The sequence below is a fragment of the Osmia bicornis genome, unplaced genomic scaffold (assembly GCF_907164935.1).
Source record: "Osmia bicornis bicornis unplaced genomic scaffold, iOsmBic2.1, whole genome shotgun sequence".
Taxonomy (NCBI): Eukaryota; Metazoa; Arthropoda; class Insecta; order Hymenoptera; family Megachilidae; genus Osmia; species Osmia bicornis.
Window position 1 is genome coordinate 577,148 of NW_025791328.1, and position 26,354 is coordinate 603,501.

The 26,354-nt window shown below is 39.2% G+C and overlaps 1 protein-coding gene across 1 annotated transcript; it reads left to right on the plus strand.

Annotated features, from left to right (window-relative positions):
• Positions 1–110: 110 nt before the first annotated feature.
• On the plus strand, positions 111–26,150 carry LOC114881971 (protein ALP1-like). Its single transcript, XM_046289757.1, has 3 exons — positions 111–353; positions 1,103–1,793; positions 25,954–26,150. The coding sequence occupies exons 1-3, from the start codon at positions 111–113 to the stop codon at positions 26,148–26,150; spliced, it is 1,131 nt and encodes a 376-aa protein (XP_046145713.1).
• Positions 26,151–26,354: the final 204 nt, after the last annotated feature.

A 26,354-nucleotide genomic window follows, 5' to 3' on the forward strand; every position in this document is an offset into this window, starting at 1 on the left:
AAAAACTGCGTCGGTGCTGGCCGAGAAAGATTTTCTAAAACAGAAGCATTTCTGGTGGAATTAGTTTAATAAAGGACTTGTTGAGAAATGAAGTAGGAAACTTTACCAGGATGTCGTATGAAGATTGTGAAAAATTACTCAACATAATTGTACCACAAATATCAAAAAAGAACACCAATTTTCGACTAGGAATTTCAGTTAAGGAAAAGCTATTGGTTACATTACGCTTTTTAGCAACGGGCGATTCTTATTCAAGTTTAATGTATCTTTTCAAAATGTCGAAACAAGTAATTTCTTTAATTATTCCGGAAGTGTGCGAAGCTTTATTAGCGGGCCTTAAAGATTTTGTGAAGGTAAGAAGGTTTCAATACATCAATTATTTCGTGAACAAAAAATTATAACCCTTTATTCTGTAATAATAACATATACTGTTACAACAAAGATATTTGTAAGGAATGACACGAGTATGGAGAGGCAGTAAACTTGCATAATGTGTTTTAAATACGTTACGAAGAATGATATGTAGCATTACTTTCTTATTGTGTGTACATGTTAATATTATTTGAGGCTATTCTATCGGTCGGCGATAGTAAAGGAGTACTACATGTTGAAGAACTATCATTTCTCACGTTCACTGATTCCATATAATTATTTGTTGGATAATGGAGAAAAGCACCTAAATCTGTTTCAAAAAGAATATTGCTAATGCGATATTGAACAATAGCCCTTGTGCGACCATCATATTTTTGCATTTTATTTGCTATGTACTCTCCGAATACAGAACACTCATCTTTTTCATTTTTATATTTTTTTTCAAGAGATTTCATGATATTATAAGCCTCTTCGGTTCGCGGATCTTCTTTTATGATCCTTTTTTTACTATTTCTTTTCGATAGACGAAATAATTTGTCACCAGAATCTTCCAAACAATTTGTTTCTATTGTTTCATTAACAATCTGTATGTCTTCAATATTTCTTTCTTCATGTACACAAATGCCTTCTTCCATATTTTCAGTTCTATTTATAAAACTGTCCTCGGCAGTGTTCTTATTTTCATCTCCAAAAGTATAAGATTCCTAAAAATAATAACTTTTTTTCATAGATGCCTACAACACCAGAAGAATGGAAAAATGTGGCAAATCTGTATGATAAATTGTGGAATTTTCCACAATGTTTAGGTGCTATAGATGGCAAACATGTAGTCCTACAGGCACCTATGCATTCCGGTAGCGAGTTCTTTAACTATAAAGGATCATTTAGTATAGTTCTATTTGCTGTAGTAGATGCAAAATATTCGTTTTTATTCGCTGACGTTGGTTGTCAAGGGAGGATTTCCGATGGAGGAGTTTTTAAGAATTCCAGTTTTGGAAAAAAATTACAGGAAGAAACATTATCTTTACCTATGAACGAAATATTGTCAGGCCGACAGAAAGAAGTACCATACGTTTTTATTGCCGATGATGCTTTTCCATTAAAAAGCTATCTAATGAAACCATATCCCGGCACTCAAATGAAGGGTTCTTTAGAACGAACATTTAACTGTCGATTATCTAGAGCACGTCGGGTTGTCGAAAACGCATTTGGCATAATGTCGTCGGTATTTAGAGTTTTAAGAAAACCTATGCTTCTAGAACCGAGAAAAGCGGAAATAATTGTTTTAACGTGTGTTTATCTACACAATTTCTTAAAAGAAAGTACCACGTCAAGAAATACATATATCACACCCGCAAGTGTTGATTATATTGAATCGAATAATGATATTGTTGAGGGATCCTGGAGAAAAGACCAGGAAGGTATGACTTCTCTTCTCCCTTTGAAAAAGACTGGACGAAAATCAACATCGGAAGCACATGAAATTCGAAATGAGTTTGCGGAATATTTTTATACTACCGGTCGTGTGCCGTGGCAAGACAAATACGAGTGAGCCTTGTCAATGTATTGTTACTATAAAACATGTTGTAAATACAAAAATGAAAAAATCTAGGAAGTAAAACTTCCTTCCGTATTTCATCGCTGTAATAGCAGTCTATACTTACTTCAAACGTAAAAGTATCCTTCGTGATTCGTGCTTGATTTTTATCGTACAAAAATCGTAAACTTTTAAAATGTATCCACGTACTTTTATATAGATCATCTGTCGATGCTCCTGATTTAATTTTATTTTCAACTTTCTGTTTTTCTCTTCGGAGCTGAGAAAGAATAACCTTCATCTTTCTTTCAATTTCAGCAACGTCAGATTTCATTATTAATGCTATATTTCTCCATGCATCCATTCTTTTGGGTTTTATTTTATAAAATTCGCTTTTTGTATCCCACAAACATGAATTTTCACGATATAATTCAATTAATGTAGCTATTTTCGAATCGTTCCACTCCATAACTGATGCTTACTAGTTGGAGATCACATGAAAACTGAAGTTTGACTGCGAACGGTCGTCAAATTCAACAGAAATATGTTACAACGCGTCCAGACATGTTTCGAGTTCGCAAACAGACCATTTGATGTACCGCCTCCTTAGCGAACAGTGTTCGCTGTTCGCTGACCAGTTCGCTGTTCGGCCAAAAGTGTCCACATTGCCGGCGAACATGGTCCGCGAGCTGTTCGCAAACTGTTCGCGAACAGCAGTGTAGATCCGGCATGATACAATCGTTACAATTACAAATGTTTTCAGCCGGACCTATAATTTTTCTCTTACGACTTATTAATTACCAAGTTTGCCATACCGCAATCAAATCGTTATTGGCTGGATCGTATAGTCAGGTACAGTAAAACCTGGATATATGCAACAAACATTGGGACCCAGCCGTTGCATATATCCAGTCGAGGTATCGGATTTCGGGTTACACGCCACGAGCAGCCAAGCGTGAACGTAGAAAAGGACAGACAGTGGTGGAAAGAGAGAGGTCCGATGAGCAAAGGAAAGAGCCGAAACGTATCGGTGTGACTAATACTAATTGAATTAAAAAACTTTTTTATTTTTGACTTTTTTTTAATGAAACTGGTAATTATTTAGAAGTTGGTCCTCCTCACCGATTCTCGTGACCTTGAAATATGTTGTCAAGGTCATCATTCTGAACAACTTTTCCCTATACATATTACCGCCGCTCGGCTTTAGTTTCCGAGATATTCGTAAAAAAACTGCAGTTATACTTATGTCACCAGTACACTGTATTCCGGGAAAAGGTGGGACTGAATAGTGATTGAAAGAGTGATTGAAGTGGTTTGAGGTTAGGCTTAGGGTTAGGGTTAGGTTAGGTTAGGTTAGGTTAGGTTTAGGTTTAGAACGTACATGGTGTGATATGAGAGCTAATATTTCTCGTTATGGAACTCGTACGTCTCATTACGTGGGATATATAGCTGAGTTTTTATTCCGACGTCAACATGATGTTAATGATGGTATAATGGCATTTTTCCACATGATGGGCGAAATGTTTCCGATTTCTGATAAAGCACAAAATGAATAATAGGTGTACAATATATAAAAAGTGAAAGAAAGAGTAATTATAACGTGAAAAAATCAAAAACAAAACCCTAACCTGAAAACCACTACAATCACTGTTTCAATCACCATTCAGTCTCCATTTTTCCCGGAATACAGTGTACACGTAATCTAAGTTTAACTGAAGATTTTTGCAAATATCTCGGAAACTAAGGCCGAGCAGCGGTAACATGTATAGGGAAAAGTTGTTCAGAATGATGACCTTGATAACATATTTCAAGGTCACGAAAATCGGTGAGAAGGGCAAACTTCTAACTAATTACCAAAGATTTTTGCAAATATCTCGGAAACTAAGGCCGAGCGGCGGTAACATGTATAGGGAAAAATTGTTCAGAATGATGACCTTGACAACATATTTCAAGGTCACGAAAATCGGTGAGGAGGACCAACTTCTAAATAATTACCCTCTTTTTACCTACGGATTTTTTAAACATATTGGCCAGACTCTTCTGATCAAAATGAAACCAAACACGACATAACTTGGAGTATATTTACTTTATTTTATGTACAACGGAACATCTAGTGCGAATTTTTTTTTTCGTCCATACAGTCCAAATTTTGTCATATTTGGTCTCATTTTAATCAAAAAAATTGTACCAATATACAACACAATTTGCATCCACTTTATAACTAAACACGAGTCATTTATCAGTAAATGTCCTGTCGGTGATGCAAGGAACAAAGCAATTGAGGAACTTCTAAAAAGTCAAGAAAAATCAAGTTCTGTATTTAATTACTGGATGCAATCTTCTAACAATGTTAATATTGCAAGTTTTGTGGTTAGTCAAAAGATTGCTAAGAGAGGAAAACCATACACAGACGGTGAATACATAAAAAGTTGTTTTATAAATGCATCCGAAGAGCTATTTCGGGATTTTAAGAACAAAGCTGATATTTAAAAAAAATTAAAGAATTACCGTTGTCTGCTAAGACAGTAAAAGATAGAACAGACAAAATGTCTTTGGATATAACAAACCAGCAAGTCGAAGATCTTAAATTGGTTTCAGCTTTATCAATAGCAGTTGACGAGTCTTGTGACATTAATGATACAGCGCAAGTTTCACTTTTTGTACGCTTTATTTCCTCTACAGGTTCTAAAGAAGAACTTTTAGGATTATTGCCACTCAAAGGTCAAACATGCGGTGAGAATATTGCAAATGCTGTAATTGAATGCATGGAAAAACATCATATTCGACTCGATAAAATTGTATCAATTTCAACAGACCGGGCGAAAAATATGACCGGCGTAAGAAAAGGGTTTATTGCTATTTTGAAAGAAAAAATTAATCACGAGATACTTGCTTACCATTGCATCGTGCATCAAGAAGCGCTTTGTGTGCAGACATTTCCAGAAGAAAGGGTATAGCAGGATAAGATGGTCAAAAGTGCCCTTGAGCCGATTTTACTTCGCAATGCACCATTCGATAGCTTATCCCAAAAAACCATGGTACACCAAGTTTCAACCTTGTACCTCAACCGGGAGGGTAGTTACAGGGTAAGAAAGAAAAAGTAGTTATTGCCATATTTCTCCTATTTAACATTATGCAAAAAATCTACAAAAATTCCACAATATTCTAGACATGCTTCTTTATGATTGTGAATTTTTTCAGATTTTTCGGTTGCAAATCCTAGGCGTGAAAAATCAAAAACGCAAAGAAAGTCGAAAAATTGAGATTTCGGGTAGAAGCTTTCGAGCAACTAGATTTTTACTTTCACAGTAGTTAGATATTAGCATGACTATTATCTCCAATTTTTTTCAGATTTTTAGGTGTGGTGCAACGTACTTACAAAAATCAAAAACCGTCATTTTCAGCATATTTTGTGCGATAACTTGAGAAATACCTTCAATTTTGACATTTCCTTTATATAATTAGTGGATTGTGAGATTTTTAATATTTTTGCGTTGGATGGAGCAAGATCTAAATGGAATGACTGAAGTTATTGTAGATAATTAAAAATTACGCACCGTATCTTCTGAAATATTAGAAAGTTTTTCAACGAAGCCGATGGGTGAGTGGTTAAGGTCTCCAACTGCGGAGCTGCTGGAAACTTTTTTGTCGCAGGTTCACGTCCCATGAAGATCCAATTTTTTTTTTTCATAAAATCATTTTTTTTTAAAATTATTAATTACATAAGAATACACAATAATCATTTAGTAATGTATGAAAAATGGTTTTAAAATATTTTATCAATAAGTATTCATAAAAATAAGTTGTGCACTACCGATTTTCTGATTATGTATTGTTCTAATTAAGGATAGGTCCCAATATTTTCTTACTTGAAAGGCCACGTGGTTATAGGTTTACGATGGATATGGAAAGCAATGTATATTTTACCTTAATTGTAATTCTGTTATCAGTAGTGCACAACTTATTTTTATGTATACTTATTGATAAAATATTTTAAAACCATTTTTCATACTGTGACCCGTTTTCGTGGGTACACTTTATTTGCTTTCTATAATACAGGTTCGAATACAAAATTTTGTTGGGCGCCAGCGACTCGCGGTGGCAATCGGAAATTTGGAAAAGGGCTTCAATAGGGGTTGCTACAAGGGGTGAGACATGGGCACTTTCGTCCTTACAATATCGCGGGGGAGTACGCAAGGAGGATAAGCGTGGGAGGGAAGATCTCAGGTCTGGACGGTTCTCTGGAAGTTCGTATACGTTACGCGTGAGGATTCTTTTAGACGGGAATGTTAGGGGTTCGATAAAAAAGGGGTTTCGCAAAATGCAACGGAGGATAACCGGCGCGATAACGCCGTTGCCGAAACTCACAGACTTCTACAAAGTAAGCGCAAGGGACTCACCAGAATTTTCACTCTCGCACCTTTTTTCAAATCGCTCTTTACAAAATCTCTTTATCTTTCTCTATACTTTTCGCTAGCTTAGCCTCGGGCTCAATGACGGCTCGTCGTCGCTGCCGCGACGACGGGACCGTCACGGGATGATTTTTGGGGAGGGGATGGAGAATAGGAAGGGGGCCTTTTCTGGCAACGGAATAGATTGGTTATCGATTGTCGATCTGCCGGTGTTCGGGGTCGATGGGGCTGGCGGATCTCCGGCTGTGGCGGGTGGACTGAGGTCTTCGGGCTCGGCGACAGATGGCTCCGGGTGGACGTTTGTATCAGCTGCTGGGCCGCTCGTCTCTTTTTCCAAAGTCCCGCGTTGGTTTCCCTCTCTGGAAGGGTTGAAGATCTGTCGCCGGCCTCGGAGATCCTTTTTGCGGGTGATCCTTGGTGCCTCCTTTCCGTCGCCTCCATCGGCCCGACACCGGTGGTCAGGGGAAAGGGGTAAGGTGTTAGAAGGGTTCGGGGTCATTTTTAGGTGGGATGTGAGATGGGAGAAGCGCAGCGATTGTAACGGGGGCGGCACAGGTGTCACCACGCTACAATATATAACTAAATGATTATTGTGTATTTTTATGTAATTAATAATTTTTAAGAAAAATGATTTTATGATAAAAACAATTGGATTTTCATGGGACGCGAACCTGCGACAAAAAAGTTTCCAGCAGCTCCGCAGTTGGAGACCTTAACCACTCACCCATCGGCTTCGTTGAAAAACTTTCTAATATTTCAGAAGATACGGTGCGTAATTTTTAATTATCTACAATAACTTCAGTCATTCCATTTAGATCTTGCTCCATCCAACGCAAAAATATTAAAAATCTCACAACCCACTAATTATATAAAGTATTTCTCAAGTTATCGCACAAAATATGCTGAAAATGACGGTTTTTGATTTTTGTAAGTACGTTGCACCACACCTAAAAATCTGAAAAAAATTGGAGATAATATTCATGCTAATATCTAACTACTGTGAAAGTAAAAATCTAGTCGCTTGAAAGCTTCTACTCGAAATCTCAATTTTTCGACTTTCTTTGCGTTTTTGATTTTTCACGCCTAGGATTTGCAACCGAGAAATCTGAAAAAATTTACAATCATAAAGAAGCATGTCTAGAATATTGTGGAATTTTTGTAGATTTTTTGCATAATGTTAAATAGGAGAAATATGGCAAAAACTACTTTTTCTTTCTTACCCTGTAACTACCCTCCCGGTTGAGGTACAAGGTTGAAACTTGGTGTACCACGGTTTTTTGGGATAAGCCATCGAATGGTGCATTGCGAAGTAAAATCGGCTCAAGGGCACTTTTGACCATCTTATCCTGCTATACCCTTTGCAAAGTTATGGAATTGGTGATTAAGGTTATCAACTCCATTATAGCTAAAGCTCTTAATCATCGCCAGTTTAAAGAATTTTTAATTGAAATGGAGAGTGAGTACGTAGATCTTCTGTTGCATAACAAGATACGTTGGTGATCAAGAGGAAACGTTTTAAAACGTTTCGCTTCTTTATTGGCAGAAATTAAAGCATTTCTCCTTGAGAAGGGTGTTCACTATCCAGAACTAACAAACGATCACTGGATCCAAAAATTTTATTTCATGGTAGACGTTACATTTCATCTAAATCAGCTTAATCGTAAACTACAGGGGAAAGGAAATACAATTTTTTCGATGTTAGAAAAAGTTGTTTCATTCGAAGCAAATTATCCCTTTTTGCTCAAGATTTTGAAAGAGAAATTTTGATTCATTTTCCAAGCCTGCGGAAACATCACCAAGAAAATAATTCTAATATTGATATTTGCTATTTCAAAACAACAATCTTAAATATGAGGGAGGCTTTTCTGAGTAGGTTTCAGGAATTCAGAAACAGCAAAGCGACGTTAGCCTTTGTTAAAAATCCTCTTAATGCTATTGTAACAGAATTAAACTTTTCTCCCTTTGATGTTGACATTGGCAACTTTGAAATGCAATTGCTGGATTTAAAAAACAAAGAATTATGAAGCTCTAAATTTGAACGTCTTTGTGCTGATTTGGAAATATTAGAGAAAAACAAATGTGAACTTAGTTCACAGCAGAAGTGGTCTGCTTTGAGAGACCTGAAGAAGGAAGATATGATAATTTTTAACACCTGGAACAGTATTCTTGACTCATTTGATCAGTTGAAAAAAGTAGCGTTTGGTGTTCTTTCTCTATTCGGTTCTACATATTCATGCGAACAATCTTTCTCGAACATGAACCTCATCAAGAGTAAATTAAAAAGTCGTCTTACTGATGAGAACCTGGAATCGTGCCTAAAATTAAACACAACAACATACAAACTGCAATTTTGCGAATCGATTTCCCCTTTTCCCGATGAAAAATTACTAATTGTCGCATATCAAACGACGTGTTCTTACTTTTCCGACCCATTTCGCACAAATTTTGAGCAAGACAGACAAATATTCGATCTCTAACATACTCTGTACATAGTATTGTAACGACCCGATGATCAAAAACAATATCTTTTTCATTTTATTTTCTTTATTGTAATTAATTTTTATATTTCATACAGAGTATTTTATTTTATTTTTATTGTTAATACTTCGCTTAATTTGTATAACAATTTTTGTAATAAACATTTTCATTTTCATCGATAACCGAGTTTGTTAAATTCGTCGATAAAAGTTTAGTCGATAAGTCAGACGGTAAAACAGTTTACCGATAAATTATCGACGTCTGACCGCGCACGCGCCAGCGCAACCCCAGTGAACACATAGTGGGGTAGAATTCTAGAGCGGGGATGCTGGACCACCACGTGATGGGGAAAACCCAGCTACCCCAAGAACTCTATGCGGAAAAAAAGTGCCGACTCAGCAACATGTGAGTATAAATAGAGGCGTTCCGCACAGTTTCATCGCAGATCTTCTCAGGCCTCGGTCTGAAACAGACAATACTCTGAACAGTAGAGAAGAGCTTGCGCTGAACTGTTTAGGCAGCGATAGAGCGCGAGCTCTTCTCTACTAATCAGAGTGTTGTCTGTTTCAGACCGAGGTCTGAGAAGATCTGCGATGAAACTGTGCGGAACGCCTCTATTTATACTCAGATCTTGCTGAGTCGGCACTTTTTTTTCGCATAGAGTTCTTGGGGTAGCTGGGTTTTCCCCATCACGTGGTGGTCCAGCATCCCCGCTCTAGAATTCTACCCCACTATGTGTTCACTGGGGTTGCGCTGGCGCGTGCGCGGTCAGACGTCGATAATTTATCGGTAAACTGTTTTACCGTCTGACTTATCGACTAAACTTTTATCGACGAATTTAACAAACTCGGTTATCGATGAAAATGAAAATGTTTATTACAAAAATTGTTATACAAATTAAGCGAAGTATTAACAATAAAAATTAAATAAAATACTCTGTATGAAATATAAAAATTAATTACAATAAAGAAAATAAAATGAAAAAGATATTGTTTTTGATTATCGGGTTGTAACGACCCAGAGTGAGTACGTCACTGCACCGACTTGTAGGGAGAGCGGTTCCCTTAGAAGGCGACTCGTAATAAACGTGTTAAGGATTTTAGGTTCGTGTGGTGTGCGGTTAAGGAGTGAAATCCAAACACTAATGTGCTAGAAACTGAATGAAAATATGTTTATTCAAGAATGAAAGGTAAGTGAATATTGAATTATAATACAAAGTTGCTAGTATCACAATAAGTGCGGCTAGAAATAGGAATACAGTAAGAAATTATAATTAGTTCGCCCTAGATTGGGAATACAATTGAAAAATATGTAATTAGTAATTAATATGTAAGTAAAAATTAATAATTGTAATTAATCGTTAGCGCTAACGCAAATGCGGCGTGGTCTTCTTCTACAGCCAACACTCTGTTTGTTTTCAACAATAATTATGGAAACTAAACTCCAGAGGTTTGTGCTAGACTATTGGAATCAAGTTAACCCTTCCTACAGGTCGCAATCGGTTTCTGGTTATACCAGAGCCGTGTTAAACGCAGGCCGTTCAAGGAGCTCCGCTCCTCGCTAGCTCTTTACACTTGAGTGTTGGCTTAGCGTAACACCTGTGTAACACGTTGCGCACCGCGAATAGGAGGTCCACTGTTCCGTAGTCCTGCACGCCACCAGTGGAATAGTAGAAATTAGCTATAGCTCGCGCTCTATCGCTGCCTAGACAGTTCAGCGCAAGCTCTTCTCTACTGATCAGAGTGTTGTCTGTTTCAGACCGAGGTCTGAGAAGATCTGCAATGAAACTGTGCGGAACGCCTCTATTTATACTCAGATTTTGCTGAGTCGGCACTTTTTTTCCGCATAGAGTTCTTGGGGTAGCTGGGTTTTTCCCGTCACGTGGTGGTCCAGCATCCCCACTCTAGAATACTACCCCACCGTATGGTTACTGGGGTTGCGCTCGCGCGTGCGCGGTCGGACGTCGATAATTTATCGGTAAACTGTTTTACCGTCCGACTTATCGACTAAACTTTTATCGATCAATTCAACAGACTCGGTTATCGACGAAAAATGAAAATGTTTATTACAAAAATTTATACATTAAATATTAACAATAAAAATAAAATAAAATATTCTGTATAAAAAAAAAAATTGGTTATAATAAAGAAAAATAAAATTAAAAAGATATTGTGTTAAATTCTTGGGTCGTTACAGCTTCCCCCGCGCGTTTGTCTCTTGTCCTCAAGAGACAAATGTTTTTTCTTTTTATGTTGCACAGGGCGCAGCAACACTTCTCCTCGTTGTTCCTCGGGGAGGCTGATAAAATGCCAAAATAGCGCATGACTTGTCCATGTTCCCGTCTTGGGTCCGTCTTTTCTGAATTTTTATAAGTCTTCCAATCAAATTCCGGAATGTTTATTGTAATCAACCTCCACTGTGGTGGTGGTGGCGGTGGTAGTGTTGGTGGTGGTGTTGGTGGTGGTGTTTCTTCCTTTAACATTTCTTCCTGCGCTGTCGTCTTTGAAATTTTTGCACAAAAGAAATAATTAATAAATGAAATAAATCGTTGATGATATAATTCTACCTCTCTGAATTGTTTTAGGGCTCTTCTTAGCCTTTTTAAACGCTCGCGTCGTCCTGCGCGTCTCACCATTTTCGCTATCTACGAGTTGAATATAGTTGCGCGTGCGTAGCGTCGCTTCGTATATCTCTCTCTCTCGCTCTTTGTTTCTGTCTCTTTCTATCTTTTTTCTATGTAACATGGCGGACTTGCGAGTCTGCGCATTAATATATCGAACAAAATAAAAATGTTTCGTAGGATTTGAAATAAATGAATTAGGGCTTCGGAATTAAATATGCTTGTTTAAAAGAAAGATTTATTTGGAACTAGGGTTAATATATAAATGAAAAGAGTGAAATGAATATTACATTAAATAAATTATGGATGATTGGAAAAGGTGTTTAGATAGAACATTTCTTGGTCTTCAGTCTGTAGTAAAATTCCTTCTGTATAGGCTTCACGGGTCTCATTATCCATGTTACTGAAGGCTCTGTAGCAAGCAGTACAGGCCATGGCTGGTTGTATTTCAGCAAACACCTGTCTACAGGCTATGCAGATTGACTGTTTCAATCCCTGTTCTCGAGACACAAAATGGTGTTTTCCTACATGGATCCACATTTTTCTGTTTTCTGGTTCGATATTAGATGCGCATTGGATACACATTCGTCCCATTTTTAAATCCGGCGCATACTCGAATGCAATGATAAAATCTTTAATGCATAAAGTATCTCCAACATTGCAAACCATTATGCTGTAATTATTAAATTATTTTGAGATATTAATACTTTTTTTTTTTTTTTTTGAATCTTTACCTTTATGCTTACTCTGTTTTAATTATTATTTTCGCTTGGATTTTTCCTTTTCCTTTCTTTTTCCAAATTTTACTTAACGCTTTTTACGCGTGTTTTTACTTTTAGACGTTCTCTGCAATATGGCGGTGTGTTCGAAATTTTGCATGTGCGCATGCGCATCTTTCGAAAATCATATAGATTGCCATATCGATTTTATTTTTGATCTATGTTGTAGATTGGCCGGTAGGCCCTCTTTAGTCTATCTTTGTGAACTATCCTAGTCTTTTTGGGACCTATTTGTAATTCTATGTTATTCTTTTCTATGTTTCTTAAAACTTTGTACGGTCCTGTATATTCTTTTTGTAGTTTACTTTTTCTTGGTGGGTTTAATAACATAACTTCTTCTCCCGTTTCATAATTAATTGGTCGTATTTTTTTATCGTAGTAGTATTTCTGTCTGTATTTTGATTGTTCTAGATTTGTTTTTGCTGTTTGCCTAATTTTATGTAAATTTTGTAATAGTTTGTCTACATAATCTGGGTATGTATCTAAACTGTCAGTAGGTGTAAATTTTGATGGTAGCCTTGCTTTTCTTCCATATACCAGTTCATGAGGTGTGAATTTTGTCCCCTCATGAACGCTAGTGTTGTATGAAAACATTGCTTGTTGTAGCCATTCATCCCAGTGTTCTTGTTTAGATATATAGTGTTTCAAGTACTCAACTAGAACGTGATGGCTTCTTTCCAGGGACCCGTTTGACTGAGGATGGAAGGATGATGTACGGTACGTTTGGATGTGGAAGATTTTAGCTAGTTTCTTAATAAGTGAGGATGTGAAGCATGTTCCCTGATCGGTGAGGATAGCCTTAGGACTGCCGAATTGGCATATGAACGAGTTGGTGAATGTTCTTGCGACGTCCTCTGATGTAGCTGATACAAGTGGAACTGCGACGGAGTACTTGGTCAAGTTGTCCTGTATGGTGAGGATGTAACTGTATCCTTTTTGCGTCATAGGTAAGGGTCCAAGAATATCTAAAGACACCTTATCGAATGCGTCTGAAGGAGTGTCTGTGATAACCATAGGCTCCTTATTCTTCATCCTTACTAACTTGGTTCTTTGGCAGCTGATGCATGATCTGATATAATCGGTAATTTCTCTCTTCATGTTTTTCCAATAATACTTGTTCCTGATCCTGAGGTAAGTTTTTCTAATTCCTTTGTGTCCTGCAACTGTGCTTTCATGATTTTCTTTAATTATACTTCTTCTTTCATCTTTAGGTGGAGTTTGGATTGTCCCTTTGCAGATGATGATGTTGATGTTTGAATCTGCAAAGATTACTTGAAGAATTGCTTTTAACCCTTGCTTGTCTGGCATGCTGCATTCCTGGATTCCTTTTTGAACTAACATGTGATGAAGAGCTTTAATTTTGTGTGGTAAATTTTCTTTATAATCTACTAATACTCCAAAAATTAATTTATTCTTAACTTTATATTCTGTGATACTGTCTTGTGGTTTAAAAATTTTAATCTTTTCATTTTCTATTAACTGTTTTGATTGGTAATCTTCAGGTTGTCCTTCTTTATTAATGAATATTACTGCTGTACCTCTCTTCATCCATAACTGGTCTTCGGTTTCTTCTATTTTAAATATGACTGGTTTATTGCTAATTATTTTTGGTTTAATTTGTTTAATTGTAGACGGTTGTTCGGTTTTTCCTTTTTTAATTTTGATAGGTGTGATAGGAGCTGATAATGTGTCACTTGAGGTTTCTTTTTCTACTTTTCTTTTTATTATAGGAGACCTTTCTCTTGTGCTTGAAGAGGAATCGATTCTGGGTGGTTCTCTGAAGATGTGTTTAGGCAATATCGTTTCTTCATTATATTCTTCTATCTCATCTCCAATTATTACAGGTTCTTGAACTATAAGTCGTTTCTGTGGGATGATGTATTTCTTTTCTTCTGGTGGTTGATGTACATCAACTGTAATTTGCTGTTCATTAGGTTTTCTTTTTTTCTTGATTTCTTCAGAAGAGTATGTTTTTATTCGTTTTCTTGGTTTTGATTTTGGTGGTTCTTCAGATACATCAGTTTCGTAATACTGAGATTCATCTGAACTTGTATAGTCTTCTTTTATCCTTTTTCTTGCTGTACTTCCTCTTTGAGATGGGCTTCTCTCTCGTATGTTATCTTTTCGGTATCTTTTCCTTATTTCAACATCTGTGGAGTCATCTCGTGGTCGTGTTAAATGTTTGTGGCTGATTTTCCTCTTTTTAATTTCTCGTGAACTTGACGAGGTTGTTGGCCTTGGTCTTCTTGGATATTGATGCCATTCTTTCTTCCTTTTATGATTTTCAGACTCAGTTGTAGTTGTTGGTCTCGGTCTAGTTGGATACTGATGTGTTTCTTTTTTCTTTTTAAATTCCCTAGATTCTGTCGTCGTTGTTTGTCTAGGGCGAGTGGGATATTGATGCCACTCCTTCCTTTTTTTGTGCTTGCCTGATTCTGAGGTGGTCGTTGTTTGTCTGGGGCGAGTGGGATATTGGTGCCACTCTTTCCTTTTCTTACGTTTTTTCTTTGATCCAGACGTAGATGAGTGCAGCCTTTTCGCATTTATTTGTAGATCATTTATATCTTCGACAGGATTTCTGGATAGAGCATCAGCGTTCATGTTTTGCTTGCCTGGTTTATATTTAATCTCATAATCGTATTCGCTCAATCTCAGTTTCCATCTCATGAGTCTTGATGTTGGATTTGAGAGACTGTTTAACCAGATTAAAGGTTTGTGATCTGTGATCAGGTAGAACTTTCTGCCGAAAATATATGGTCTGAAATGATTTATTGCGAATATTACAGCAAGTAATTCCCTTTCTGTTGCGGAGTATTGTGTTTCCGGCTTATTCATTACTCTTGATGCGTATGCTACTGGCTGATCTTTTCCTATTTCTCCTTGACTTAGGACCGCTCCTACTGCTGTTCCGGATGCATCAGTGGTTATATTAAATGGTCTCTCAAAGTCAGGATATTGTAGGATTGGCTTTTCGCATAATACGTTTCTCAAGAATTCGAAAGCTTGCTGTTGTTGGTTGGACCATTCGAATTTTTGCTCCTTTTTCGTCAAGTCAGACAATGGTTTAGCTATTTTAGAGAAGTCTTTAATGAAACGTCTATAATATCCGCACAATCCTAGGAACTGTCTGATATTTTTGACAGTCTTTGGAACGGGGAATTTTTGGACTGCTTCAACCTTTGCTGGGTCAGGTTTTACACCGTCTTCTGTAATTATATGGCCCAGGTATGCCACCTCTTTCTTTAAAAATTGGCATTTGTCAGGTTGTAAGCATAAATTTGCTTCTCTAAGCTTCGTCATCATCCTGTTGACCTTTATCTCGTGTTCTTTTAGTGAGCTTGCATAAATTACGATGTCATCGATGAACACGAATAGTTCCAGTCCTTGTAATCCGTCTAGGACGTTGTTCATCAGGCGCTGGAATGTGGCTGCAGCATTTTTTAAACCAAAAGGCATTCTGTTGAATTCGAAATGCCCGAATGGTGTTGAAAATGCTGTTTTGTGCTTGTCTTCCGGATGCATAGGTGTTTGATGAAAACTAGATTTTAAATCAAACACGGAGAAGTATTTTGCGCTTCCCACTTGATCCAGGATATCCGTAATGTTGGGTAGTGGATAGGCATCGCTGATCGTTTTCTCATTTAATTTTCTAAAATCAATCACTAATCTCCAACATTTATTTCCTTGTGAATCTTGTTTCTTTGGTACTATCCACAAGGGGGAGTTAAATGGTGATGATGAATGTTTAATGATTCCTTTTTCCAGGAGATCATTTACTTGGTGATTGATTTCATCTTTCAACGCATGAGGATATCTGTATTGTTTAACATTTACAGGCACCTCATCCGTCGTGATGATCCTGTGGTAGATTTTATTCGTTGCTGGAAGTTTATCTCCGTCTATATAAAATCTGTCAGCGTGCTCTTTTACTATATCCTCTACATTAGTGAGTTCTTCTTGATTCAAATGACCTGTTTGTAATATTTTAAGAATTTGCTGAGCTCTTTTAGGTTCTTGATGGAATGTTTCTTCGTTCTGTGGTGCCTCTTCATACTGTTGCAGCTCTACTGCTGGCATTTCGATTTCGATGTCTTCTGCTCCAACGTTGATCGCATACAGAAATGCTATACCATCACGATTCGTGACTACAGCGTTTCCCATATATATTTGTGGGTGAAGCTGTAATTTTGGGACAAAACCAGTTTTTATTTCAGTGTTTGATACTCTTATAGGTATCATGGTTTTTGTCCTAGATGGTATTACCACTGCTGGTTGCTTGAATGGTATTATATTGTTATTTACGATTAGTATAGACTTGGCGTAATTGATGCTGGCTCCACTGCTTTTGAAATACTCTGTTCCTAAAATTCCGTCTTGTTCTATTGGTAGTTCTTCGATGATGTGGAATATGGATTCAGTTTCCAATATCTTTACTTTGATGTATCCTGTTGTATAAATGGAGCTTTTAGTGATTCCATTTAATTGAAAAATTGCATCTGTATTTATAATAATTTCTTTTGAAATTGCTTGTTTTTTAATTATATTAATGTCTGACCCCGTGTCGACCATGAATAAGGCTTGCTGATTTTTGAAACTTTCGCTTACCAGCTCGACACTGGGAGATTTATTTATTTCTCCTAAGTTTAGGTACAAATTTGCCTTTTTACGTACCTGTTGTACTTGAGGAGTTTGCTGGGGTCTCTGGCTCTTGATACGTTCTTGATATGCCTTTTTCCGGCATTCCTGAATTGTATGGCCAATGTTTTGGCAGAATTCACAAATTGGAGGTCTTGTTCGTGTCCAATTTTGACCTTGTCTCTGCGTGGGTTGATTTCTATAGGTTTGAGCTGGCTGCACAAAGTCCTGGGGGACTCCGGGTCTTGCTGGTTGGTCCTTAAACCAGCAAGTTTCCAAGGTGTGCCCGGACCTTTGGCAGTGTTGGCAGTGTTTTGCTGGCCAGCGGGCCCTCGACATTGATTGTCTTTGGAACCGCTGACTGCAGCATACACTGGCGTTATGCCCGTATCCATAGCAGTTGTCGCATTGCTCGGCCGTAGTGAATCCCTGTGATAGCTTAGCTTTGGTCTGGCTTTCTATATTTTCTGCCTCGGCTACAATTGCTGCACTGATTGCTTCGTCAAGGCTGTTGAAGTTTTGATTTTTCATTCGGTTATATACCTCCTGTTTTAAACCGGTGAGGAAAGCTTTAATTGTATTAGTTTCCGACGACCGGTTGTATCCTTCGATGTTGTCTGGGAATTCTAACTCGTTGCAGCTTTTAATTTGTAGTAGAAGTCCTGAGACGCGGCTGCCGTAGTCTACGACTGCCTCAGTTGGACCCTGTGCGATCCTTGCCATGTCACCGCATAGCTGCATCGAAGTGAAGAGTGGTGCGAACCGTGATTTTATTACGGCAATCAGTTCCTCGATGGTGTCGTAGTCTCCGTTTAGTACCACTCTTGCTGCTTGTCCGTAGAACTTGTTCTTGATTAATTGTACCAATCCATACTCAGCATTCGGAGAGATTATATTCTTCGCTTTGAAACAGCTCTTTGCAAACTGATAGACTGGTATGTTGCGGCCGTTAAATGCTGGTACGATGTCTGCTGCATCGCGAATACTGATCGGTCGGCTTCCTTCAGTCGATCCGTTGGCTGATCCGCTGGCTGATGCGCTGGCTGGTTGATCGGCTATTCCGTTTGGCATCTTGATTTTTGCTTATTGATATAGTATATATGTATGTGTATTATGTATTATATATTTTTTTTTTTTTTTTTCCTTTTTTTTTTTTTTTTATATATATATATTCTTGTACTTTACTTTTTATTTGTATTTGTCTGTTTCTAGGCTAACCATTAATGTCCGCAGAGATATGATTTCTCCTTACCACTCGAACAATCCCACCGCTGTCACCAAATTTTTATTAACTATAACTACGTGTAACGACCCAGAGTGAGTACGTCACTGCACCGACTTGTAGGGAGAGCGGTTCCCTTAGAAGGCGACTCGTAATAAACGTGTTAAGGATTTTAGGTTCGTGTGGTGTGCGGTTAAGGAGTGAAATCCAAACACTAATGTGCTAGAAACTGAATGGAAATATGTTTATTCAAGAATGAAAGGTAAGTGAATATTGAATTATAATACAAAGTTGCTAGTATCACAATAAGTGCGGCTAGAAATAGGAATACAATAAGAAATTATAATTAGTTCGCCCTAGATTGGGAATACAATTGAAAAATATGTAATTAGTAATTAATATGTAAGTAAAAATTAATAATTGTAATTAATCGTTAGCGCTAACGCAAATGCGGCGTGGTCTTCTTCTACAGCCAACACTCTGTTTGTTTTCAACAATAATTATGGAAACTAAACTCCAGAGGTTTGTGCTAGACTATTGGAATCAAGTTAACCCTTCCTACAGGTCGCAATCGGTTTCTGGTTATACCAGAGCCGTGTTAAACGCAGGCCGTTCAAGGAGCTCCGCTCCTCGCTAGCTCTTTACACTTGAGTGTTGGCTTAGCGTAACACCTGTGTAACACGTTGCGCACCGCGAATAGGAGGTCCACTGTTCCGTAGTCCTGCACGCCACCAGTGGAATAGTAGAAATTAGCTATAGCTCGCGCTCTATCGCTGCCTAGACAGTTCAGCGCAAGCTCTTCTCTACTGAACAGAGCATTGTCTGTTTCAAACCGAGGTCTGAGAAGATCTGCGATGAAACTGTGCAGAACGCCTCTATTTATACTCAGATTTTGCTGAGTCGGCACTTTTTTTTCGCATAGAGTTCTTGGGGTAGCTGGGTTTTCCCCATCACGTGGTGGTCCAGCATCCCCGCTCTAGAATTCTACCCCACTATGTGTTCACTGGGGTTGCGCTGGCGCGTGCGCGGTCAGACGTCGATAATTTATCGGTAAACTGTTTTACCGTCTGACTTATCGACTAAACTTTTATTGACGAATTTAACAAACTCGGTTATCGATGAAAATGAAAATGTTTATTACAAAAATTGTTATACAAATTAAGCGAAGTATTAACAATAAAAATTAAATAAAATACTCTGTATGAAATATAAAAATTAATTACAATAAAGAAAATAAAATGAAAAAGATATTGTTTTTGATTATCGGGTTGTAACGACCCAGAGTGAGTACGTCACTGCACCGACTCGTAGGGAGAGCGGTTCCCTTAGAAGGCGACTCGTAATAAACGTGTTAAGGATTTTAGGTTCGTGTGGTGTGCGGTTAAGGAGTGAAATCCAAACACTAATGTGCTAGAAACTGAATGGAAATATGTTTATTCAAGAATGAAAGGTAAGTGAATATTGAATTATAATACAAAGTTGCTAGTATCACAATAAGTGCGGCTAGAAATAGGAATACAATAAGAAATTATAATTAGTTCGCCCTAGATTGGGAATACAATTGAAAAATATGTAATTAGTAATTAATATGTAAGTAAAAATTAATAATTGTAATTAATCGTTAGCGCTAACGCAAATGCGGCGTGGTCTTCTTCTACAGCCAACACTCTGTTTGTTTTCAACAATAATTATGGAAACTAAACTCCAGAGGTTTGTGCTAGACTATTGGAATCAAGTTAACCCTTCCTACAGGTCGCAATCGGTTTCTGGTTATACCAGAGCCGTGTTAAACGCAGGCCGTTCAAGGAGCTCCGCTCCTCGCTAGCTCTTTACACTTGAATGTTGGCTTAGCGTAACACCTGTGTAACACGTTGCGCACCGCGAATAGGAGGTCCACTGTTCCGTAGTCCTGCACGCCACCAGTGGAATAGTAGAAATTAGCTATAGCTCGCGCTCTATCGCTGCCTAGACAGTTCAGCGCAAGCTCTTCTCTACTGATCAGAGTGTTGTCTGTTTCAGACCGAGGTCTGAGAAGATCTGCTATGAAACTGTGCGGAACGCCTCTATTTATACTCAGATTTTGCTGAGTCGGCACTTTTTTTCCGCATAGAGTTCTTGGGGTAGCTGGGTTTTTCCCGTCACGTGGTGGTCCAGCATCCCCACTCTAGAATACTACCCCACCGTATGGTTACTGGGGTTGCGCTCGCGCGTGCGCGGTCGGACGTCGATAATTTATCGGTAAACTGTTTTACCGTCCGACTTATCGACTAAACTTTTATCGATCAATTCAACAAACTCGGTTATCGACGAAAAATGAAAATGTTTATTACAAAAATTTATACATTAAATATTAACAATAAAAATAAAATAAAATACTCTGTATAAAAAAAAAAAATTGGTTATAATAAAGAAAAATAAAATTAAAAAGATATTGTGTTAAATTCTTGGGTCGTTACAGGGTCGTTACAGTATGAATGATATGTTTACAAACATTGTTTCAGTCAGTTCCTGGAACCTGGAAACTTGAGAAGTACTGCAAGTGTCCGAATATTTTCGTACGTATGAAAATGAGCGTACTTTCCATTTTTCTTTTATTATTTATGTAATCATTTATCGTAAATAAATATCTCTTATGTTTTTGTTAACTATACACTGCATAGTAACATACGTGAAACCTCTTTTTGTTCTTATTGCATAAAATTCTGAAGTACGAACTATAATAGTCAGAATTATAGTGGTGTCCGAATATTTTCGTGACCGACTGTATTTGTATCACCAGTGATCCTGACAACAACTGCATTAACAAATATTCTGCATTAATAACGCTGTCTAATTCTCGGTGAAGCGTTATTATTAACAGTTTAACAAAAGTGTGGTATCCAGCATAACGGCTAATCACGACGACTTCAACCACTACCAAAACACGATTAGTTAAGATCTTTATACCTAATATACATAAAATATATATAACATGAGTGAAAGGTGCAAGGGTTGTAAAGCACTGGTGGCTAACCCGATCAAATGCTCGGACTGTGGTATAACCGCCCACCCGGGCTCGTCTTGTCTTTCTCGTACCGGGCACCTCTGGCACAACGGCAGACTTTTAAATTGCAAAACATCAACACTGCCGTCAACTGCGAGCTCGCCAGGGTAATCTACCTCAGCGACAACAGGTGGCACTATTACATCTTTCACTCTCGACGAGTTTTCGGTCTCGTGCGGGACCTCATTAGGATGGAGTTCGAAAACGCACACCTCAACCTCCAAAACTTCCTTAAGATCGAGATTGCGACACTCGGCAAAGAACTCAGTGCCATTCGCGCTGACATGACTGAGCTTTCCAAAAGGGTACAAGAAGTAGAAGACAAATGTGCAAAGCTTCCTTCTGACTCACCAACTGAAACCACCCACAAAGTCATCGCTGAACTTGCAGACCGTCAGAAGCGAGCCTTTAACATAATTATCCACGGCCTCGCAGAAGCTCCGGCCGGTTCACAAACCTCCTCCACCTCAGCTCGTTCAATTGATGGTGAATTCGACCACAACAGGGCAAAGGAAGTACTGCGCACCATACTACCGCAGGACATTGGCGACTTCAGGGTCAACCGCCTCGGCAGGCCGGGTGTCAAGCCCCGTCCCCTGAGGGTCCCGCTCCACGATGCCTACACAGCTCGCCGGATCCCCCTCCACAAAAATCAGGTAACCGGGCCTCTCAAGATTTCAGACGACAAGACACCGCATGAACAGGAGTATCTACGCCAACTCAGAATGAGACTGGACGAAATGCATGAGCAAGGACAACGCGACAAAACCATCCGGTACATCAATGGGATACCACGGATCACCGACATTCCGAAACCGAGGCGCAGCACTCGTCCAAAAAACTAAGCAAGGATACACCAATTACATTATACTACCAAAATGTTAGAGATATACGTGTTGCGTCCGAATTATTTATATTAATTCGACCGTGGCTAGGATCTATTTTCCTTTTTCTTTTATTTTATTTTCAATAGTTTACCAGCTAATGTACCTAATTTGTGTGCCTCGTCGGTGCGACGCACTTGGAAGTATCCCAGGCGAGGAACTCAAAAAAAGGCTATATTCGGCTCTTTCGAATAATTCAAATTAATCTTCCTTGGGACGATTGCCGTTGGAACTATGTTTGGAAATGTATAGAAATTTGTGACCGTTAAGGTCAAGGAGAGGTATCATAACATCCTTCGCCGCGCGGTTAAGCAGTGCGACGCACTTGGAGGTATCCCAGCTTAACTGCGCAGAATAAAGAAAATGCGATTTTTGCTTTACTTTACAAGTAGATACCTCTCATACCTGTAGAGCATGCGTCAGTCGGTCCTTCCACGGGAGAATGAGTGCTGTTGGAAGACCAACATTTGATAACGGTAACCCTACGAACTCACTGCCGGATATCCCACCATTCTATACCAATAATTCGTCGAACTCACTGCCGGATATCCCACCATCCAATACCAATAATTCGTTGAAGTCTAGGCCGGATGTCCCACCATCCAATTCCGCGATCTCCGACTCATCAGCGATAGTCTTACCTCCGATCTCACGCATCAAGAGTTAGAGTCATCCTCCCCCACTAAGCGAAGAAGACATATATATATCGTGACAATAGGTCAGAACAGAGAATTAAAGATTCAACCACCAAGTGAAGTACTTGTGTTGTTCCATTACGTATTTCTTATTCATGTAAATTGCGTTAGTTGAGTTCGGCGTGTCACGAGGAACAATTCGAATAAACTTTTATATTTTAAAAAGTGATCGTTCTTCACCCGGATCCCAACATTGCAATGAAGAATGAAAGTGATTTGTTCTGAATGATATGAAGCGATTTGAATGGGAATGGAGAGCGAGGTTTGCGTGACAACCACTGCGAATTTGAAAACGTCGACCAACGTTCAGGAACGTTCGAGACAACGGTCGACGGGGATCATAAACACATATTGTTGCGGATAGGCAACAAAAACTGCCATATATATATTGTGACCCTTTCGGGGATTTACTCTATACAGAGGGGGTGTCGCAAAATACAAAACTTGTTGGGCGCCAGCCACGTAATGTGGCGATCGAAATCAAAAAAGAGAGAAAGGGGTATTGGGGAAATTCACAACGGCGGGGATTCGGGCACTTTCGTCCGTACACGTTCGCGGGGGAGTGCGCAAGGAGGAAATAGCTGGGGGTGGGAAGGTACAGGGTCGGGATGGGTTCTCGCTGGGGTCTCTACGTTACGCGTAGTTTTATAATAAACAGGGGTCGAAACGAGAAGGGGTTCGTTGCCAAACTCAGAACTCTATTAATGTTAATAATATGAAGGGCTCACCAAAACGCCTCACACTCCGAGCTCGCAGACTCACAATTTTGCTCACGCTTTACAACTCCTCTAATTCGCTTTCGATAATCGCTTTTGGGAAAATTCTAACACGCTCTATACAATGCTCAAGGCTAATTGCCGGCTCGTCGTCGCCGCTGCGACGACGAGGCCGTTGCGGGATACTTGGGGGGGGGGGGGGGGGGAGGGGGTTGGAAGGGGGCCTCTTCCGGCCCGGGATTGATCGATTGTCGATCTTCGATACACCGGTGGTCGGGGTCGATGGGGCTGACGGACTTCCTACGGTAACGGGTGGGCTGAGGTCTTCGGGCTCGGCGACAGATGGTTCCGGGTGGACGTTTGCGTCAATTTGGGCCGCTTCATCATAGTTTCTGGGAGATTCTTTGGGAGTCCCACGTTGCTCCGCTTATTGGAGGGGTGTGTCTGTCGCCGGCCTCGAAGCTCCTGGTGAGGGTGATCCTCGTTGACCTGTCCGTCGCCTCCATCGGCCCGACACCGGTGGCTGGGGAAAAGGGGTAAGGTGAGGGAAGGGTTAGTGGTTATTATTAGGTGGGCGCATGGGTGGGGGAAAGCGCAGCGATTGTAACGGGGGGGCACGGGTGTCACCACGTTACAATATATATATTCGATATGCGTGAACTTGCGTTAAAATGCGAATAGAATGCTCCCGAAATTAATTAAAAGTAAAACATCGATTCTTTTCCTTGTCACGGAAGCCGGAAAATGCGTGTAATAAAACGAACATCGATTATAAAATACGTCGAATGAATTAAAGAGCCCAAATACTATTAACTACACGAATATTATAACAAATAACATAAATAAAACGTTAATCGACACCAGAGTTTCGTTCATAAAAGCTTTATTAATTAATTGAGAAACGAATAAAATCAAATAGAAGCTATTTCGAAGATTCTAGAAGGTATAGAAATTGCGACGCACGGAATTCATGTAGCGCTGTAGGGGTAAAAAGAAAGATAGTCAGCGATAGGCAGAGTTGGAAGGAAGGTCAAGGAGGGATGAGAACTCGGAAAACGCGCCTAGATAAAACCAATGCGTGCGGGCCTTCCCCTTCGACACGTACCCTGATTTGCCAAAGATGTCCCCACTTTGGACCATGATCGCGGGTCGAACCCTGAGACACGATCGCTTGACTGAGGCAAATCACTCTTCGTCGAAAAATCGTAAGGTACGTGACGGAGAGCTCGTGTTCGCGTAGAGACATAGTTGTCTTCGGGATCGTGTAATTAGATTGCTCGGCAAAGTTCCTCCGTGTAACGAGGCAGAGTGTCGAGAGTGTTTCGATTCGCGGTTTCGTGTCAAGGACTCATACGAATACGTCAAATCTTTTCATACTTTTCAATATTCTGTCATTTTCTTTCGTTTTTAAATCGTCCGATAATTAATTATATTCGTTTTCCGCGTCGCGTTGTTTCCGTATATTGTTTCGTATGTTGTATCGTAATTCGTATCCGTAACGCCGTAACGAAGGCTGAAACGCGAACGCGTAGTGCGTGTGCATCAGTTCTCATCCTCTCTTCGATTTTCCAGATTTCTAGACCATCACCACAGCAAAACGCATAAAGATAATCGTATCTAAATAATTTAATGTACATCGAATTGGTGAGTTGCACATTCTATATCTTTGTTAACACAACGAATCTGGTGTCGAGTGAGGGCAAAACGGCGATCTACGAGGCTGCTGGTCGTGGAAGTATCCCACTAGATCGTTCCGTTCTTAGCGCAAAGTTCGAGGTAACAAAAGAATTATTAAAATTTTCCGTTTACACGCGCGCGAAGACGGCCCACGAGACTGTTAGTCTTGGAAGTATCCCACTGGGACCGTCTTCTTTTCCGATCGTTAATATGAGATAAAACCGAAGTTCGAATCACGATTTCTAATAATAATAATATCGTTTTCCTGTCAGTTTCTGTTAGAAGTTCATCACATTTATATTACACATATTCGTTCTGATTTAATATCCGTTCTAACATATTATAATTTTCTTTATCCATATATTTCATACAGCTCGCACATTTTGTTAATCAAACCATTATGTTGTAATTATTTTACTCGGAATTATACACAGGTTACGTATATTCAATTGCTAATAATTTGCGTTCAAACACCCTTTTCTCATTTCCTTTACTAACACGCCTACCTTCTTGCACGAATTCACACGAGGGGCCCGTATGGGACCAGAGCATTGACGGACTCAATAAATAAATCCAGGATCTTATTTTAAATTTTTCGATTCTTTTTAAATTGTTCCAATCGTTACCGACCTAACATCGTCGAGCACGATTGGGACTGGTGGCAGCGCTAATACCGTTCTCAACCGTGTATTAACCACTCAGAAAGTAATAGAAATAATAATATAACTAAACATAAATTTCTTTTCTTTTTATTTTGTACGTCGCGTGCCGTATCTCGCTCGCGACGTAACATACGCACTAAACTAAACGAACTCCAACTTGCCTGTCAAACAACATCCGTTAATTATAATATTTTTATTCTCACAGAGACATGGTTGAACAGTAGTATTTACACCTCAGAGCTCGGCTTTAACAACTACACAGTTTTCCGGCATGACAGAGATGAGCATTCCAACGACTCCACCAGAGGTGGTGGCGTCCTCATCGCCGTACACTCCTCTAGCCCTGCAACGCTCCTCCCCGCCTCCTCACATATCGAACACCTCTTCATCAAACTCAACTTTCCCCACCACCCGATAATCCTCTCTACTGTATATCTTTCTCCTCTCTACCCACCCTCCTCTTTCCCAAGCACATCCGATCCACAAAATAATCGCCACAGGCGACCTAAACCTTCCTTTCATCAACTGGCTCCTCACACCTTCTTCTTCTTTAACTCCTACCCTTAACACCTCCCCGAACCATAGGTGTTCCCTCATTTTTTCTCTACTATCCGAACTCCTT

Bases quoted from the DNA above. Each gene is read 5' to 3' on its own strand.
- LOC114881971 (XM_046289757.1), top strand. From the start codon at position 111: ATGTCGTATGAAGATTGTGAAAAATTACTCAACATAATTGTACCACAA. The intron at 354-1,102 runs GTAAGAAGGTTT...TTTTTTTCATAG, and splicing joins GCCTTAAAGATTTTGTGAAG to ATGCCTACAACACCAGAAGA. The intron at 1,794-25,953 runs GTATGACTTCTC...ATGGTTGAACAG, and splicing joins CTGGAGAAAAGACCAGGAAG to TAGTATTTACACCTCAGAGC.